General features: G+C 48.6%; 2 protein-coding genes across 2 annotated transcripts in view; both read right to left on the reverse strand.

Annotated features, from left to right (window-relative positions):
• LOC128722046 (paired mesoderm homeobox protein 2A-like) overlaps positions 1-602 on the reverse strand; it is a 35,316-nt gene extending 34,714 nt beyond the window's left edge. The window contains exon 1 of the mRNA XM_053815861.1: positions 257-602. Within this exon, the coding sequence (XP_053671836.1) occupies positions 257-602 (346 nt within the window). The remainder of the gene's footprint in view (positions 1-256) is intronic.
• Positions 603-3,405: 2,803 nt separating this feature from the next.
• On the reverse strand, positions 3,406-4,895 carry LOC128731290 (N(4)-(Beta-N-acetylglucosaminyl)-L-asparaginase). The gene is made up of 3 exons (XM_053824399.1): positions 4,772-4,895; positions 4,328-4,710; positions 3,406-4,086 (listed from the first exon to the last, which is right to left on the reverse strand). Exons 1-3 carry the CDS (start codon positions 4,893-4,895, stop codon positions 3,529-3,531), a joined length of 1,065 nt encoding a protein of 354 aa, XP_053680374.1. The 3' UTR covers positions 3,406-3,528.
• Positions 4,896-18,814: the final 13,919 nt, after the last annotated feature.

The raw sequence follows: 18,814 nt of genomic DNA on the forward strand, positions 1-18,814 counted from the left end.
TGACATGTGTTAAACCTCTTTTAAAAGGTCACTACCACAGGCTACTCAATCGGCAAAATGAGCTTTTCGTCGATTAGCAGGCTAATCCTAATCGTATTGACTCTCCAGCGCTTGTTTTTTGTTAGTTTCTGTTGGAAATCAGCTCGAATATCGAATGAAATCGCATGTCAATTCCCGACTAGTTCTGCCAACTCAGTCTCAACTACTGTCAGCATCAATCCTGGAAAAGCTCCACCATCATAGCATCGATACTTACACTGCAGATTCATCGACGTCTGAAACATCGAAGCTCGATGCACGTCCTGATGCGTCCGTCCGCCCATCACCGAGCACTGCGAGCCAGGTCCGGCGGCTGCAGCTGCATGATGCAACGCGCTCATCGTCACGTTTCCCGGTCCAACACCTGTGCCGACGGGATTGTACGACCTGGCCATCGAAGCCGCGGCCGCCGTGTAGCGATACGCAGCCTGTGACATCTGACTGCACGACGTTAGATCGCCGTACGAACAGGGCATGTTGCCTAACCCCGTCGGGTCCATACCACCCTGGAGGCAGCTAGAATCGAAGCTAGCTGCCGCCTGGTTGAGGTACGAATAGTCCATATCGTGGGGATAAATTTTGGCGATTTTATAGGGTACGGGTCACCAGGAAGAAAAACTTGGGTGCTACTGCACGCTTCGTTGTCAGGAGTTCTACCAAATAAGCGTTAAACTGTCGCTCGGAGGATTACAGCAAACACCGAGATCCACGATTCTTCCGATGTTCAAAAGTCAGTTCTCTTAGTGCACTTAATCGCTAATAGACGTTCGTCGGATTGCATACCTTTTAGGCGCACTCGATCTAACGCACGAGCCCCCTCACTATGTTGAACGGAGGTGATGATAATGCTGATTGCAATAATACTTTCACTGATCGCTAGCCACCCACTGTGCGATTGGAATTTATTCTCAAACCAACAAATACACACCGGAAGCTCCTATCCAACCGCAAACACACTTCGACCGGAAAAACCGAATTTTCGCACCTCCCAGCCGTCAGTGAGTTTACCGAATTCCGGAACCGTTAACGGGGGCGGGATGAAAAAAAAACAACGGCTCGTTTGGTTGAATTGAAATTAAATATTAATTTCCAGTTCCTCGCCCAACCGGAGCCGCGACTCCACCTGCAATGGTTGCGCGTAGTTGTTGAAGGCGATTTTTTCGGTCGACCGTATTTTACACCCAATATTTTGCTGCCTATCGCTCGTTCCAGCACTCGCGTTCGTTCACACACGCGTCGAAATGTCTGTCAGTTTCGGTACGTTCCTGTTGTGGATGCCTCCCACCAGCTAGGAAATGGATGTTCTTTTTTCCACCACGAGCCACGCACAACCACCACGCTTATCTTTTTTTTGGCGTTATTTATTTTTATTATCCATGAATTTCGCCCGCTCAACACACCATTTGCTCCCGAATGGGTACGATTTGCACGTCGTCACTACGCAATGTGTTCCCGCACCTGCTGATGGTTATGGCCAATTCGCGTGAACTCCAACGATCCACAGAAAGGGAACGATATCGAGGAATTCTTTATTTTTATTTTAACGATGGGAGGTTTAATAAAAATTGAATTGGCTTAAAGCCGCTCCCTGAACGGGGTGACTATTGTTTTCCGTTAAAAGGACTTCGATCGATCACTTCACGCGCACTAGTATCGGTCGGTTGACATTATGTTAATTTAAATCACTGCACCTCCTTGCAAAGTGGCAATATTATTTTTAAGATTTTCTCTCTGTTTATTTCCCAACCGCGCTCAAATATGCCTCTAACCGAACCACTAATCCACGAAACACACGACGGCACCTCAGTAAAGGATCACCAAAATACAACGAGCCTATCGGCCCTCGACGAACTCTCGATTAACACTTGACGCTTCCAAACGTCAGGACGATGCAGAGACCTGCTGATGCTGCTGCTGGATTGCGACCGGTTGCTTGCATTTGCCGAAATCAAATGATAAGCTTAATTCAATAAATGCGAACTCAAAGCCTGTGCCGCCGCGATAGTCCGGCTGGTTCCGCCAGCCCTTCAGCAGCCACCCCGTCCCTTGATCGTCCTTTGGTCGTCGTCGTCGTCTATTGTTCCGTTGGGTTTCCCCGCGATTTCCCTACGCAAAGCGAGCGGAACACATGTCACGCGCGCGGCACGTACGCAACCTGCCACGAGGGCTCACCAGAGGGTGCGGTTCGCGTAAATCACACACGGTCGTCCTATTCGCTCCACGCAGTCCTTTGAATACGACCGAGCGTCCGGAATCACATTCGTTTCGTCTAGCGGGCTCTTTCTGCACGAATTTGAGTTTCGGGAGTGAATGAAAGCAACGAAACGCCAAGGATCGATGCGCAAGGATGCGTTGCAGGGGAAAACACATCCCGTGCGGATGGGCGTGGCTAAGCCACCGGATCTTAGTTACCAATGGGAAAATGAGAGCACATTTTCTTGCGGGAATGTGAGAGAGACGACGATGACGTCACGGTTAGTTTTTTAACTCCGGAAAAAATCCGGCTCCCGCGGGTGCTGGCAAATTTTCTTCGAGAACACCGAGTCCTCGTGAGAACCTGTTCTAGTTGTTCGTATTGGTTTTGCGTTTCCAGGCGATCTTTGGACGGATGGATGGATGGGTGGTCACGTATTTGTGTACGTACCCGTTCGCAATCCTCACGGGGCCCGTAGATGAGGAGCAATAATAACAAAAATGCTTCCATAGTGGAGGAAAAAAAACACAAACAAACACGAAGGAAAACAACCCGTCCAGAACACCTCGCCCAGATGCTAGCGCAAGGACGTCGCCTCGGTCAGACATTCTTGCAGCCATCGCCTGTCCTGCTTGCCTCCAGAAGCTCGTACATCTCCGTCACCACGTGCGTTCGAGCGGAATGGTAGAGTGCAACATTTTATTTGCAGTTTTTATTTTTCAACACATTCAACACAGATTTTGGAGTCTACTTTTACGCTTCCCTCAAAACCCACCATTGAAGCTGACGGAAAGACGGAGAAACGGGACACTGCCACTCGGTTCCACCACCGGATCGAAGCTGCTACAACCACGCGCCTAAGAGTATTTGGGTTACAACAAAACCGGGCCATCGGATTGTTTGCCATTGCCTCCGGTCCTGCATCGGTTCGGTCGCGTGTGCCGGTCGGATTCGGGAACGGCCCCCCGGAGGTGAATCCTTTTATTGGATTACGATTGATGATTTCTCGCGGCCTGGGTAAAACGGTGCACGCCTTGCGATGCCGGATGGCTTCTTAAAGCCACTGGTTTTAAGGTCGCTCTGATGTAATGAACACAGGATGATCGCTGGTATCAAAACAACCACGAGAGCGGATTTATTATTCCATTTGGAGTGGCTTTATTACACTCGATTAAACGGCATGCTACAAGATTGAGCCAAATTATGAAAATGGTTTAAAGCGGGATTGAGTGTGTGTTTCGTGTCGGTCGTTCGCCATCGATATTTTCCGTTGATCAACGATTTTTCTTCCTATTTCAGCATTTTACTTTTTCCACAAGCACTTCACCGTTTGTTTTAGTACCGTCGACAACCGAGAACGGAAACTCCTCCATCCCATGGCAAGCAGCTCCATACTGGCCATCTTTCGAAGCCACCACGATGCCCCCGGAAAATGAAGGATAATACTTGGCGATCCTGTCGATCGCGCGCTGGCCCGCCACAGTCGGCGTCAAACCTGCGCGCATACTTTCAACGGCCAGCAGCGAGGGTAGAAAGCGCATCATGATGTCCCCGTCACCGGTGGCCACTGCTGCACCAACTTCTGAGTCGGCGTAAGCCCCAGCTCCTGGTATCGGAGAGTCACCAACACGGCCAGGAATTTTGTTGCGCGCCCCGTTCGTTGACGTACCAGCTACCACGTGTCCGTCGCTGTTGATCACGATCATACTGATGGTGTCGTGATTGTACCGACCGAAGGCAAAGTTTGAACGATCCGATGAATCTTCCGAAGAGGTATCGCAAGCAGAGCGCACGTCGTTGGCGGAAACCGGTTCGTAAGGACCACAGGACATCGATGGTGAAGGAATGACATTCTGCAAGTGAGTGTAGCATTAGTGAAATAATTCACATGAAACAATTCACTTCTTATTACTTTGACTGCCTCTTAAATCAATGCCTACTTGTGAGCATCTGCTTTCTTATCTTGTGTATTCACATTGACGATGCTCTAATCAAGCCATCCCAACTCAATATCGATAACGTTTCGCACTGTGACTGTGGAATATTTTATCTCGCTAAGAGTTGAAACATTAGCCACAGATCGATTCAATTTACCTTCCAAAAGTTCGGTTGACAATGGTTGTGTTGCCACTGCGTCCACATGCTCCGGGAGGCTTCCGTCTGCAAGGATTCTCTCTGAAAACCCATCATGAGCGCGAACTCAGTTGCCTGACTTCCAACGAGCAGCGTGTGCTTGGTGTTCCGAAGGACATGCTTGGCCACCTCGGCGGCGTGTTTCACATCACGCAAAGCCGCCACCGCGCCGATATCCATCGTCGTTCCGTCCATCAACAATGCATCCAGCGTCGTCTCACCATTCTCGTCAGGACTTCCACCAAACCCAACCGTTCCGTCACACTGTTCTCGCTCACACACGCTGCAACCTTCCACCAGGGCCTCGATCGGGTCGAATTCTCCCGTTGTCAGCGACTGGTACGCTGTAGAAGGCCAAAAGATTATCATACGAATGCAAACCCAAACGCTCCATGCCGTCTTTACCTCTTAGAGTGGCGTTTGTAAAACCCCATGTAGTTACCACCAACGGCAGCCCTCCGTTTGCGCGTCCGATGAAAAGCGTGAGGAAAATCACGCAATTCAAAGACACAATCCCCAGGCGCTGCATCTTCGTAGTACACATAGCACACAATAACAAAACAAGCTCCGGATCGCGTTCCGCGAGAAGCTGTCAAACTGCCGCCAAGCTTCAGCAGCCAAGAGACGACGTTGCGTAAACTACACTCAAACAATACGGCGCAACGCCGTTCTTTCACTGGCCGGCCGTTATCAGCCACCGTGCTGGCCACATCTGGCAATTATAGGTCACATTTGAGTGCCATTTGCATGTGAGCGTTCACTTCTGGGCGATCTCGAGAACCACTTTACTATAACGACCGTGGAATAAAGTCATGGCCCTGCTAGATCAGCTGATTGTTCGTTCTGCCTTGATAGTGTGTGAAGCCGGGTGTGTTGACAAGCCGACGAAAATATCACGCATAGGGTGGCTCTTAATAAACAATCTACTCAAGTATAATGTTGTCAGTTTTATACTACTTAATGCTGTACTATATAATTTTATTGCTCGAATGTAAGTATTCTTCCTGTTTATTTGAGAACTATTGCATTGTTTGTGTAGTTATCAAATAATTACTAGTTATGCTTAAATTGCCGCCTATTATAGTCACTGTAACTCGAGCAACCTAAAACGTTTTACAGATTGTCGGTAAGAAGACACAACACTTATCCGTTAATCACCGCGACGAGCCAGAAGACACCGACCCCGGGGGAAAGCCATAAAAACGGTCTCGCTGTCAATAATTCACTTCAAGCAGAGCCGAAATAAAATTTGAGCTATGGCCACAACGCATCTCTTCCTACCGGCACATTTTCCAGGCTGCATCTTTACAGAAGCAGAACTATTGAGCCCTTTGCACCGAGAGCCCCAAACCAGCACGATGTTGGGCCGCGTTCGGTTGGTGCAAAACAAATAAATTCATTTAATTTCGTTAATTATTTTCCATCCTGACCAAACACCACGACCGTACCCAATGCCACGATCGATGTTCTGAAACAGAAAGCGCCCAGTCGGGCTGGATGTCTGTATTTTTTTTCATTCGTATCTCTAATACCCGCACAACAGCCCTTCATGTGAGCTTTTGATTTTCGTTCAATTTATCCCAAGTCAAACTCAATCACACCATGCACTGGGACCGGTACTGACCATGCAGTTGTCGGTTTGAGTGACGCTGCAGGGTACCCACACGTGGATCTGGTGCATTTGGTGCATCGTGCGTGATCCTAGCTATGGGCAGGACACGAGTGGACACAATTTATGTCCCCGTCCAAACTGGGTGTCTCCATTCGACTTGCAGGTGTCCTGATGCGTTTATACGATCATAAATCTGCCCACACACGTGCATTCGTGCACTGCGGATGCACAATGCAGCCACCCGAGGGTCCGAGAAGCACGAGAACCGCATGAAACTCGCGATGCAGCTATGCGAAAAACGGCCCACCGTGTGGATCCTGGGGATTGCGGAATATCATAAATTATCCGCTCACATATCGCACCGCGCAACCATTTCACTTCGCACGCGCAAACCTTACGCATCGCGGCCAGGTACACGGCGGCCCATAAATTGCACAACTCTGCTCCACTGCTCGGACACGGTCTGGGGCAAATATTATGTAAATTGTAATTGACATTAATCGAATTTTTTCCATTCTCATGAGCACGCACACGTACCCGGCCACGGGTGGTGCAAACTGCAATATTTGCACTTCCCGATGCACAAACCCCTTCCAACCGCCACCTCACATTGCCCCTCTTCGCTCCAGCAAACGCGCTGGTCAGTTGGTAGTTTTCATTGTTGGAATTTTCATCGGTTCGCTCCGGCGAGCCGCATGATCCGGTCGGGAAATGGTACGCAAACATACCAAAGCCTGGAAAAGCGCCGGGGACACGCGCATATCCGTGGACAGGTTTATGTCCATGGGTGTGTACGCGCGCGCGTGTGCTTGTAGGCAGGGAATTTCCACCGAATGCTGCTAATTACTTTAGCAACGTTAACCCCCGGGTCAGTTGAGTACTTAACTAATTTAGCCATTTTCTGCAAACGCAACGTATCCTTGCTGCGTGCGGCGTCCCGTTTCCCGCGCCTTCCAAAAACGGGACATCCGTCATGGCCGAACCGTGGGACCGATTGGAGCGAGCGGCTGATTACAGCGCAGCCCAACGGTGGTGTTCCATTGTTGTAACGGATTGGGAGGGGTATTTGCTACAGGGAGGCCAAAGGGAGCCATCCTCACTACCGATCCGCACCCATCAGAACCAGGAGCTACGACAAACAAGTGCCGGTATGAAATTAACGTTTTTATTAATCAAGAACAGTTCTTTTTTTGCGTTCATTTCACTGCACTCTTGCTCATACGCGATGGAGCGTAAACAACACTTAAAGAGTGCCGGTCAAGGTAAATGATGTTTTGTAAATTTATTTACATTATTGAGATTAAAATGAATGTAGATTCTTTAAATATTAGTCAAAGTATCATTATAAAGCGGTATACATTGTTTCTATTTAAACACACATTTATTACGTAGGAGTTATTGAATTATAATAAGTATAATAATTCCTTTCTAAACTTGCAACACTATGTGGAAAAATGTGTATGCAACGCTCAAGGAAGCGTACCCAAATTAAAACCTCAATTATCCCTTAGTCACGTTTATTACGCTTGTAACGCGCTGCTTTCCCGGTGCTGCGTGGAACGCATTTTCCTCGTTAAAACAAAATCATAAAACGCTCCATCCGACTCGTGGCGCGAATCCTTGCACACCAATTACAATCATGCACCAAAGTATGCCGCGCTTTCTGCCCCCCCCCCCCCCCCGGCCTGCTTCGATTGTCATCCTTCTCGCACGGTTGGTTTTGTCACCGGCAGGACTTTTTGCCCTATTTCGCTTACCATTCCCGCTGTAATTACCGTACGATTGTGCACCTAAGCGTCTAATCAAAGAAAAAGCTCACCAGCGTCCCACCCCATGGCCGGCGGTCGGTGGTCTGGTGTGGAGCCTTTTTCATAAACTTCAAGCATAATTGAAACCGTTACTGATAAATAAGCACAATCTAATAACATTAGGGAAAATGGAAAATGCTTACCTCATTTGGGCCGCCGCCCCTGTGTCTCACGACACGGAGAACGCGAAACCACAGCACCCCGGGAATGTGCGTGGTGCGAAAGGACATTTTCACCCGCATCCGCCCGATGGAGCCCGATCTGGGTGGTACGTTATTTTTGTTTTTTGTGTATGTATTTGTAAATCGGTGAGCAAGCATTGCTCGTAATTACCTAGAAATGGCCACTTAACTACGTCCGACCGGAGCCGAGTTTCCCAATGCTGGAAAAGCTGGCACTTCCCGTCACGAAAAACCCGGGCGGCTACATTTAATGGCCCGGGCGCTCTCGGCGACCGCACGCACGTGGAGGCTGCTGCGGCTGCTACTACGCAACTTGTGGAAAATCTTTTACATCGCTGTGCATTTTTTTCATATTTCGTTGTGAAGGGAGGATTGGTGAATCAGGAGGGCGCGAAGCTAAACACGAGCAAAGAAAATGGCATTCACGAGACATTCAATTTACTTAATTAGATAACTGGTGCCATTATTAAATGAGCCACCAAAACCAAAGCGCGTCGATTTTCCGACCTTCGAAGGGACACATGCTCGCTGGATGGGAGGGGGGGGAGGAGGAGTGCGCATGTCCTACGGGGAAGGGAAAACCAGAGGGCTGGTCTTTGGTGGGTACAATTGAAAGGGAATTTTGTAAATTAAACCGTAAATTACGGTGCGTCCTTCGTCCTCTCGGTGCACCCGTTTCCCGGACAGTGAGTTTTACCTTCTTAAGGAAACGGTGTCCTTTTCCGCAACTTTGTATGGCCGTGAGAACCAACGTACGACTCCCACGAACGCACCGGTCCCTCGGGGAAAACGGCGAATTGTGCGGGTTCTTATGATTTTTCCACCAAACACCAACAAGTGCCGTTTGGCTGGTGGCTTGTGCAACATAAAAAAGGGCTACCCGAACAGGTCCCTGCTGTGGGCAAGGATTCCCTCGAACGGTGGGAAAAAAGCGCCCGCCAACGGAAGTCAAACTATTATTTATCGTTCGATCGAAGCCAGGAAGGGAGGAAAAACGAAACACGTCCCGGTCCAGCCGCGCATTAGCGCATTACATTTCCGCCATTTCCCGGGCACTCGAGGAGTAAATGATCCATCTCGATGGTAACGGCACCGAACGCCGTCCGGATTGTCACCGGTTCGCGAGGGAGGGATTCGTTTCGAGTGCTCGTTGGGAAAAACCCACCAGCCTGCTAGGGATGGGATGAAGAAAAAAAAACACAAGCAAAGCGATGCAGGGAAATCGAACCCGCGCAAGGGTTGCTACGGAGCCGTGAAATACGTCCTCTGCTCGTGCGTGTGCGTGTGCGTGCGCCTGTCATAAATGTGTTTTATATCCTTGCGCTTTTTCCCGCCAGACCCTCCTGCGGCGTGACACTTGTCGCGTTGTTGCGGAAAAGCGTGGCGCGCGTGCAGTTGGTGAAAGCGGTGTTTTTCCTACGCCGTTTAGGCAAATCTACGAGCTATCTGGGCCTGATACGCATTCGAAGCGCGTCCGTAATGGATCATTGGGTTGATAAGTTTGTGGACAAAAATACCCAAAAGGCGTAATTTTTTCAACATTCTGGAAGAATAGTAAGAATTGTAGAAACGAAGAAGTATGGAGTATTAGGCAAGTGCTTGTTCTTAAACGCACAAAGCCGATTATTTTCCCTCAATACTTATCAACTCAATATCCGCGAATCGACGGAGCACGCCGCCTGCTGGTAGGGCCAAAACTGTTGCCATAGGGGAAGGTAATGCCCGGCAAAGCATTAACCGTGCAATGTAGGATGAATTTTGATGATACCCCGAAACATGCCAGGACCTCACCCCGCGATCAGACGGATAATATTTTACGACCTTGGGTTCCGGGGGCCGGTTCAAACGACGCACGTTTCAATCGACTACGCCCCTGGTAGGTCCTTCGATCCCTTCGCTGTGAGGTGGTGAGTTCGGTTGGTGTCCGTCGGGAATTGAGATAAAATTCATTTTCACTTGATTCATGAAATCACCTTTTTTTTCGTGCGTTTTCTTTCTCCTCCTTTTTTTGGTCGCTGGTGCCCTCTGGGTTTCGCTCGACTCGCGCCCAGCAGGGTGTATGGGTCGCGTGGAAAACACAATGTGTTCTCACGCTGGGAGACGATCCGACACGTCCACGTGATGCCTGCACCCTATTTGTTTACGGGAGCAGCTCCTGAGGGTTTGATTGTTGCGAAGGAGTAACTGGCCACACACACAATAGAATCGCGAATCAAACCCCTCAAATCGAGAAAATTCAATTTCATACTTAGCCATTCTCAAGCGGACTGAAGTCAATTGGAATCGAACCAGCCATTAGTAGATGACTATCTGTTCCCGGATTAATAAGAATTTAAAACATGTTCTTGTCGAAGAAGTGTGGAAGATATATAAGGATAAATAACACGCTGTGTCGTGGAAGGAAATCTCCGCACTCGCCATCTGGAAAAGCGCAAGCTGCATGCAAAATAATGAACGAGGCAAACTTTATGGACCCAATCCACCACCGGGTGCTTTTGCACTTGCACTCAGTGCACTTCTTGAAGAAAAATGACTCTCCCATCCCCAAAAGCGCCATATGGCCCTTGGTGTCTTACAATGTGTCTCCCAAACAGCGGAAAAAGTGCATCCATTACCCAACAAAACAAAGATTTATCGGGCTAATTATGGGTACGTGATTTTCCGCCATACGGCATCCGCGCCCTCGTGAGGAAAAACGGTCGTAAAAATGAATGTAAAATGAAGCAAAAATCACACCGCGAATACTACTGGCGGATATACGGAAGATTTAGACACCCAAAAATAGGAGAAAAAAATCGTTCGGCTAATCGAATTAACAGACGTACTGCAACTCGGGATTAGAAATGGCCCCCGAACGACATGTGCAGCTTTCGAGTGAGCCACGTGCCACCGCGGATGCCACAGAGCAGCATGGAATCATTTCGATAATCGAATCATGCGCCTCCGCCTGGGTTCGGGAAAATTTATAACCCAACGTGCATGGTGCGCGCGGATCGAGCGCATCCTCGTCTGCGTAGAGGACACTTTTATGGCTCGCAATCAAGCGGCGCTATCTCACAAACATCGGCACAACAAGAAAACCTCCCCCGAGCGTGTTTTCCGGACTTGGAAGCGATAACGAATCGAAATGGGCATTATTGTGCAATATTGCACCCGATGCAGCCGAAGGTGAGTGGAAAAAGAAAATGCCTCGACACCTCATCGTGGGCTTTCGGAAAACCCAAACTGGGAGTGGAAAAACAAAAAATCGAGGAAAAAGATTCGACAATTTCGCATCGGCCCAGCCAATGATTGCACCCGTTGGCGTTATTGAAACAAACGATCGCGCTCGGAGAATGTATGATCCTGCCGGAAAAAATGCCGTCCTCTGAAAGCCTGCTGCCGGAGCTTTGGGCCTGCTTTTTCCTCTGTATCCTGTCTTGTATTTTTTTTTTATTTTGCCTGCCATCGCCGTCATTGCAGCCGTTCATCATTTGCGACCAATCTTCGGCATTAGCCTCCGTGTTTGGGGGCTTTAATTGCATTGCCCTCGAGCGTGAGGACTTGAGCATCGTTCGCTCAATACAAAGTCGACAGGGCTACTTTTCAACCCGTGACGCCTTCCGTGAGACACCTCGACGTGCAAGAAGTCCCCGATCACGGTCCACCTGCCTCCCCAAACTTGGCACTTGGGCCTGAGATGATTTAGAGACCCGTTCTAGTGGAGGCACTAATTGACATTAATTTCGAACGGCGGCACGATTCGATTAGGCTAACGAATTTTTCGAAGAAGCCCAAGAAGCCTGCGTGGCACATATGTGCGAGTGTGTGCGAGTCTGTGTCGCTTGTTGATGATGAACGGCACCTCGAAAGCGCGGCAAGAATTCGGCACCGGAACCGGCCCGGAATTAATTGATTGATTAGCCCAGATCCAGGCGCGCCGATCGACATCGGACAAAGATCGGCAGATGCGTCCGCGTTCTGCCGATAGTACGCTTGGAAGGTGGCAATTTTTGGGGCTGATTAGAGCAATGATTGATTGTCGATGCCGGCTTCCGGTTCGGTGAGCGTTTCGCCAATCAAACCTCATCAAGCCACGCGGAGGGTATGATCGTGAAGGCTAGCCGAAATAGCATGCCCGTACTGGAGCTCAGACCGGGCAAAGATGATCCGATTAGAGGCTGCTTATTTATTTAAAATCATCTTCTGGTCCATTTTCTACGCCCCCAATACATCCATGCTCGTAAAGTGGACGGATTTAAGGAGCCATCCGCTTCAGGGTGGACGTCCGTTTTGGAATGCACACGGGGAAAAAAGGGGAGTAAATTGAGCGAAAAGGGCATAAGCAGCGCATCCGAACGAATGTCGCTTGGAATTGCAATGATCGTAAAGTCCTGGAGCTGACCCCGGGAGCGTCTTGGGATGACAACGTTCCTGTTTATGGGAGGGAAAATATTGCTTTCTCTTAATGTCTCGACGGAACCATCCTAGGGAAGCGAAGAAACGAAAGGCTTTTGCTGGAAAACAGAATGCTTAAAACTGCAATTGACGAGCCAGTGGATCTGGTAAACCCTTAAAGACGAAAAGGATACTGAAACGGGTCAGAAATTGGAGATATTGTTTGCATTTCAAAGCCTCCTCTACTTTTCTTCGAAAATAAACTTACATATCAAAGCGCAACATTTTTGTTTTAGTTATCAAATCGACCTTGCACGCTTAAGTTTACAAAAGCTTCACTCAAGAGTTCGAAGACGAGGGATTCATTTACGAACGTAAGATTCGACTCCCTCTTGAACGTACGAGTAGATCCTTGAAATTATTATTATTACCGCTTGCCTTCCAGCGCTACTAAACGGACCAGAAGATACGAGGCCGACGGATATGAAAATAAAATCCCAACCCTGGCTGTAAACGGATGCTCCGGTGCAACATTTGTGGCTGTCCCGTAGCTTTACGGAACCTTACGGAAACACCGAGGACGTGCTCCTGGCGCTCCCGAAAGGCTCCACGTAATGAAATGGCGCTGCGATGATGGCGAGTAGAGATTGGAGTGAAGCTGCAACGAAAGAAAGCTCTCACCCACACACCCGTTGAGAGGTGTCTTTATTGAGTTGCTTATGGTATTATGTGCGCAAGTTTATCACCCCACAGTCGGTCGTTTTATTTCGGCGGTACTTCACGGTCCACTTAACTGGCGCCTTCGGATAGGGTGGAAAAGCGCTCACCAAACCGCCTCTTGACCTTCGAACCGATAGCAATCGGGTCGGTGTGACAGTTGGTCCTGCGAACGGTCTCGCACGTGCTGCACTTGCAGGTTGCGAGTGCACGCGTACCAACGCCACGTGCACGTGCAATGACAGTTGGGACTCTCCCGAGAGGCCACAACATGGCTCTGCCACATCACCAGACTCAACCACGGCCAGTTGTGGCCATCCCAGGAGCCAGGAAAGGCATGAAAAACAAACAAAACACTCGCCCACCGAGAGCACAGTAACAGATGACAAATAATCGAGATGGTTTGGCGCGCCTTCCGGCTTCGGGCCGGGAGATTGCAAAACGATAAATTTCCACATCATCCTGATCATCAGATGGATTACATAAATAATTTATCACGTGACGAACCACCGCCAAAGACGCCGAGAAGCGCCACCAAGAAGAAGACACAAAAAAACTAACCCCCTCCAGGAAACTCGCTTGTCATACCAAACCTCATCTCATCTCAGTTGACCGATTCGGTGATGCTTGATTGTATTTCTTTTTTTTTTCTTTCGCTTGTCTATTCGCTTCTACTGCTGCTGTTGCTCTCTAACATCTCTGCTGATGCTCCATTGGCAACCGTAACGACCTCGTCGCCTGCTTCGATTCGAACGTATGGGGGAGTTTTGGGGTTTTAGACAGTGATTCCTATGAGCAACGCATACGCAGAAAGGCGAAAAAAATGGCTTCCCCAACACCGAGCAGCGAGCTTCCGCTCATCCAATTCCGATAGGGTGGTGGTGCCGACGACTAGCCTTAACACGGTGGCGGACGAAGGAAAACGGAAGCAACAGCCTGTCAGGATGACAATCGTGAAATAATAATAATCAATCAGGAAATATTAGAAGCGTCGTTCGTTCGCTAGCAGCACGCACTCGAAGGGCGCGTCGTGCCCTTTTTTCCACACAAACGGCGGAAAAGGACGACACTTCTGAGCGGTTTGGTGTCATTTTTCGGCGAAAGGGTTCTTTTGGGCTTCCTACGGATGTGAAGTGTCTCGCGTATTCGGTACGGGAATTGCGGGTGGAATTAATTTCTAACGACCCGACACCGTGGGGTCGATGTGTGTTTAATGAAATTTTAACACTACACCTCGTATAACGTGTAAGTACGGCGGGTATTAATTCCTCATTAAGCGCCGTCTCAATCTCTAGCCGTGTTTAAGTGTTCTCTTTTCCTTTCAATCTCACTCCAAAGAAGCTCCACCCGAGAAGGTATCTTTCATTCACCGCGAAAACCCACAAATGGTGGCCCGCACGGTACGAAAACTTTCTCCGGGCGGTTCAATTACCCAAAAAGGACCGACAGCCCTCAAGCAGTGTCGCCAAAGTGATAAAACTTTACGATTTTCGATTTTATGCAGGTGCGAATTAATTCCATCCTTCTCGATAGCCCCGGTATCTCCTAGTAGCGGTGGGTTAAAGACGGTGACACCGTGCACGGTAAAGGTGCCGGATTTAATCGATGGGATGAGATCCTCACTCCAACGGGGGCTTCAGGATTTCTGCCTTTCAGGATGCGAGTGGTGGAAAAATAAGAACACTCGCACACATGCGCCGTTCGCGATGTTTGAACAGCTAATGAGTCGCACTGGCCGGGTGTGTCCTCAGATCGCCAAAGGCGTAATACTGGTCCCGAGTCGACGCGTCCCTAGAGGTTCCCCAGACCAGCCGGAGGTTTTATTATTTGTTAATATACACCTGCACGGGCTCGATTGGAGCCCTTTGGTGGCGAAAAACTCCGACATGCCACGAAGCGAACCAGCGGAAAACGTCCGGTTGTCCTGACAGGACAAACATGCAGCTCCAATGCTGAGCTCAGGTCCAGGATGTCGTTCCGGCCAGCGAAGGACGTGTCAAAGACACCGTGCATGAACACGCCAAATTCCAACCGACCCTGCGGGAGATGTCCCCCGGGAAGCGGAGAAAGGACCGGTACCGTCTGCCACGGACGCGATATGTCCTGCACACATCCGGCTTCATGTGAGCCATCTACCGGGGCGAGAAATGTTAGGACAAGGGCATCGGCCCGAGCAGGACGCGATGGGGAACGCACGTAAATCAATATCCTTTCGAGCGTACCGGAACTGGCGGCGTCACCGTCACACGGTCCTGTCACGGGAGCGTCCTTCGTGAGGACACCCAGCGCATCGAACGTCCTTCAAAGACCGGCATTTTCTGGCAGCTTTGGGTGGTTTCCAGAATGCTGCCAAATCAAACATCTACACAATCGTTAGCGTTCGAGCCGTGGTGGAATCAAACACTGTTGGGGGTGTGGGAAAAAAAACGCTCACTACTCTTTGCTAATCCTTCAATCCTAAAACCCTCCAAAGCCCTGGACGGAAGGAAAGAAGGAAAAAACACACCACACCGACGTTCGTCATTTTCACCCGCTCGAGGCGAGAGCTTCTGGCCAAACAACCCGAACGAGCAATGGCCTCGCAAGTCCTGGCTAGCTGGTGTTTTTTGGATGTGAAAAAAAAACACCGAACGCAAAGGACCTCACAGTCGCCATCTCGAATCACTGCTCCGATCACGGAACCGATGGAATGGGGTGGACGCCTGGAAAAGCCTTCTCGGAAGCGACGCACGCTGCTTTCCCGCTGTGGCCGGTTGTGACGCGCGTGGGCAATAAATAGAAAATGAAGATTGAATAATAAAATGGTGCTGCGCCGTGATGAATAATTTGTGGGTCAATGAATTTTTCCGCTATCCCGTCCCGAAAGGCCGATCGAAAACCGCCGCTTTTCCACGGCGAAGGGTGTGTGAGTGTATTTGTTTTGTTCTTCTTTCTTTTGCCGCTTATTTGTTGGAGCTTTTCGCTAAAGCATGGGGTCGATTAGACAAGACAGACGCGTTGGAAGCTCGCATATTGCCGAAGAATCAAAAGAGCAGGAATACTACACGCGAAAGCACGACCACAGACACCGAAAATCACGAGCAGGGAAATGTCAATTTACCCACACGCAAAATTTCACATGCTCGTTTTTTTTCTCTCTCTTGAAGGGTCCCCTACTTGGAAGAAGAAAGCAGAGAAAAATAGCTCCAGGACGCGCTTGTACCGGTGCCAATTGAAAGCGTAAGTAAGCGCTTGGATGAATATTTAAAAAACGGACATGTCCGGCACCGAAGCGCATGAAGGAAAATGGCAACGATTATCTTCTCCGACCCTAGCCGCAAGCGATGTGAGAGAGAAACAAATATGGCTCTCCTTTCAAGGACGACAGTTGGCAACTTTAAACTCCCCCCAAAAAGGACACCCGCGGGAGGGCGAAGGACGCGTGAACTTCCGAAGCAAAACTTTGACGGCCCTGGACAGCCTGCCTCGTGGCATGTCGTAAGTGTCTGCGAACGTTTAAAGTTGGCCGGCCGGTCGAGGCGATGCGTGATAATATATTTACAAGACGCCATCGAGGGAACCCAAGGCCTCAACCAAAGGCCAGCCATCCACCCTTGGCAACTCGTGGCCGATCAAACATTCAATCGGAAAAGCCACCAGCTTGCGTTTCTCGGGCGACAATGATAACGATGCTGGGTTATGAATAAGGAACGAGATACGATTTTGTTTGGCGGGCCGGGTAAAGTGTGGCAAAGTTTGTTTGTCAGCTTTTTTGCTTGCGTCACAAATGCGACAGATTCACATCCTTTCTATTCGTGGCGGATAAGTTTGTGGTTTTAAACTTTTTAAAGAGACTGTTTTTTTATTTCTTCAAACTTTGATGCATAAAAAAATAGCCTTCTTTCTTTCAAACTTTCAAAGGGTGATTTTTCTGTAACATGCATGTTCAGCTTCAGTTTTTTACGCATGAATGACGGTGGACTTACAACTATAACTTACATGACTTACAAATCGAAGGCAAATGAACCAGCTCCTTATTATTTTCAGGTTTATTGTGAAAATACTTCATTTCAATATGAAGCTTGAAAAGATCCTTTTTCTCTCTATATCCTGGTAACACTCTCGATTCGGTTGGTTAATTTCCCTTTCGAAAAATGGAAGCGTTTCAAAACGCTTCGATACGCTTCGAATTGTTCCGCAGCGCCATCTAGTGCAATTTCATCGAAGCAATAGTTTCTTCTTCGAATAACATGATACTTGTTGCAATTTCCAGATGACGCTGTAAAAACATGAATAGTAATTTAAATTCAAACCAATGACCAATTTTTATTTAGTATGATTTTATTTATACTAAACCGTTGGCAATCGAGCTTCGTTATCACCCAATTGATAAACCTTTTCAGTTTGCGCTAACCGCGCTTTACACGTCCTTTAAGACAGAGTTAAAGGATATTTTGAGTCATTAAGAGCTAATCTATCATTAGTCGCTTAGGTCTTGGCATGCTTCATGTTTAGCCTCTAAAAATGTAACTAGGCCAGAAATACATGTTTACACCTTGAAAAAAATATACTTTTGTTTTTACCGATGCCTTCAGTATATCATTATTTTTGCCCAACTACAAAATTACTACGCTCCTAAATCAAAGGAAAATGATAACAGTGTAGAAAGAAATGCTAAACAAACGATCTAAATGTTTCTCGTCTCGTAGAAGTTGTTCATCTGTTCTGATGGAAGAGAATCCGATAATTTATGATACCGATCATCAGTTCATAAGTCTCGGCCTGAATCCTACCACAACCGGCTTCCGGCTTCTTCCGGCCCACTCCGACTCCTGTTCCCAGTTGCCCGTAAATTTGAACTAATTTTTCCATCCATCGAAATTTGTACCTTTCCGATGACACCGACGAAGCAAGGGAAAAAACATACAAAAAAAAACATACGGAAGACTTCAGCTTCATATTTCACGCAAATAAATGCCCTTTATCTGAGCCCGGTTTGGCACCCCGGCACAACGGGAACAAATCAACTGAAAACAGGGAAACGAAGCTGGAAGGAAACCGGAAGAAAACCCCCAAATTGGAACGAAACGAAAGGCGACACGGTGACGAAGCGTCCTAGCCGCCTCGGTGTTGCGTGATCTCGCAAAGAACGCCCGAGGAAGAAAGCAGCAGGCACGAGGTGAAAGAAGGGAAGAAAGTGAGAGAGAGGGAGAGGGAGAGCGTGTAAGGAAAAAAAGCGAAATATGCAACTCACAAACGAGGAAGTAACGGCACGGTGCGATCATGCGGAAGAAATGCAAACCGAACCGCCGGAAAGGGGGAAAGCCAAAGGACATTCAAACTCCTCGAAAACTATCTCAGCGCGAGCACGCGTACACACACACACACACACACGTACACGGGGGAAGAAATTGTAACCGTTGTTTATCCTTCCGTGGCAAGCGAGCTGTGTCGATCGTGCTGGGAAAAGGCTTAAAAGGACCTCGGGTCCTTTCCCGGTATAGAGAGCGCACACAATCTACCTTTAAATTGTGCCTTCCGTGAAAGGGTGTAAAAAGGATACCGCCTCATCGGCAGGCGAATTCCGTCGCATGGAAACAAGTTTTCCAACGCAGCAACGTTCAGTTTAATCGCCTCGAGGGCAGTTTTCCGGATGTGCATCGGTCAGCTCCGATGATGCGTCCAGCGACTTACAAGCAATTTATTGCGGTCAGTTTTGCCTGGCGCTTGGTTCCGGTTTCGAAGTCGGTCGCTTTTTGATTAGCATGACTCG

The sequence above is a fragment of the Anopheles nili genome, chromosome 2 (assembly GCF_943737925.1).
Source record: "Anopheles nili chromosome 2, idAnoNiliSN_F5_01, whole genome shotgun sequence".
Taxonomy (NCBI): Eukaryota; Metazoa; Arthropoda; class Insecta; order Diptera; family Culicidae; genus Anopheles; species Anopheles nili.

Excerpts from the sequence above, each read along its gene's own strand:
- LOC128731290 (XM_053824399.1), bottom strand. The coding sequence starts at position 4,895 with ATGCAGCGCCTGGGGATTGTGTCTTTGAATTGCGTGATTTTCCTCACG. Across the intron at positions 4,711-4,771 it reads TACAAACGCCACTCTAAGAG|CGTACCAGTCGCTGACAACG; the intron begins GTAAAGACGGCA and ends GGCCTTCTACAG. Across the intron at positions 4,087-4,327 it reads GTCAACCGAACTTTTGGAAG|AATGTCATTCCTTCACCATC; the intron begins GTAAATTGAATC and ends ACTCACTTGCAG.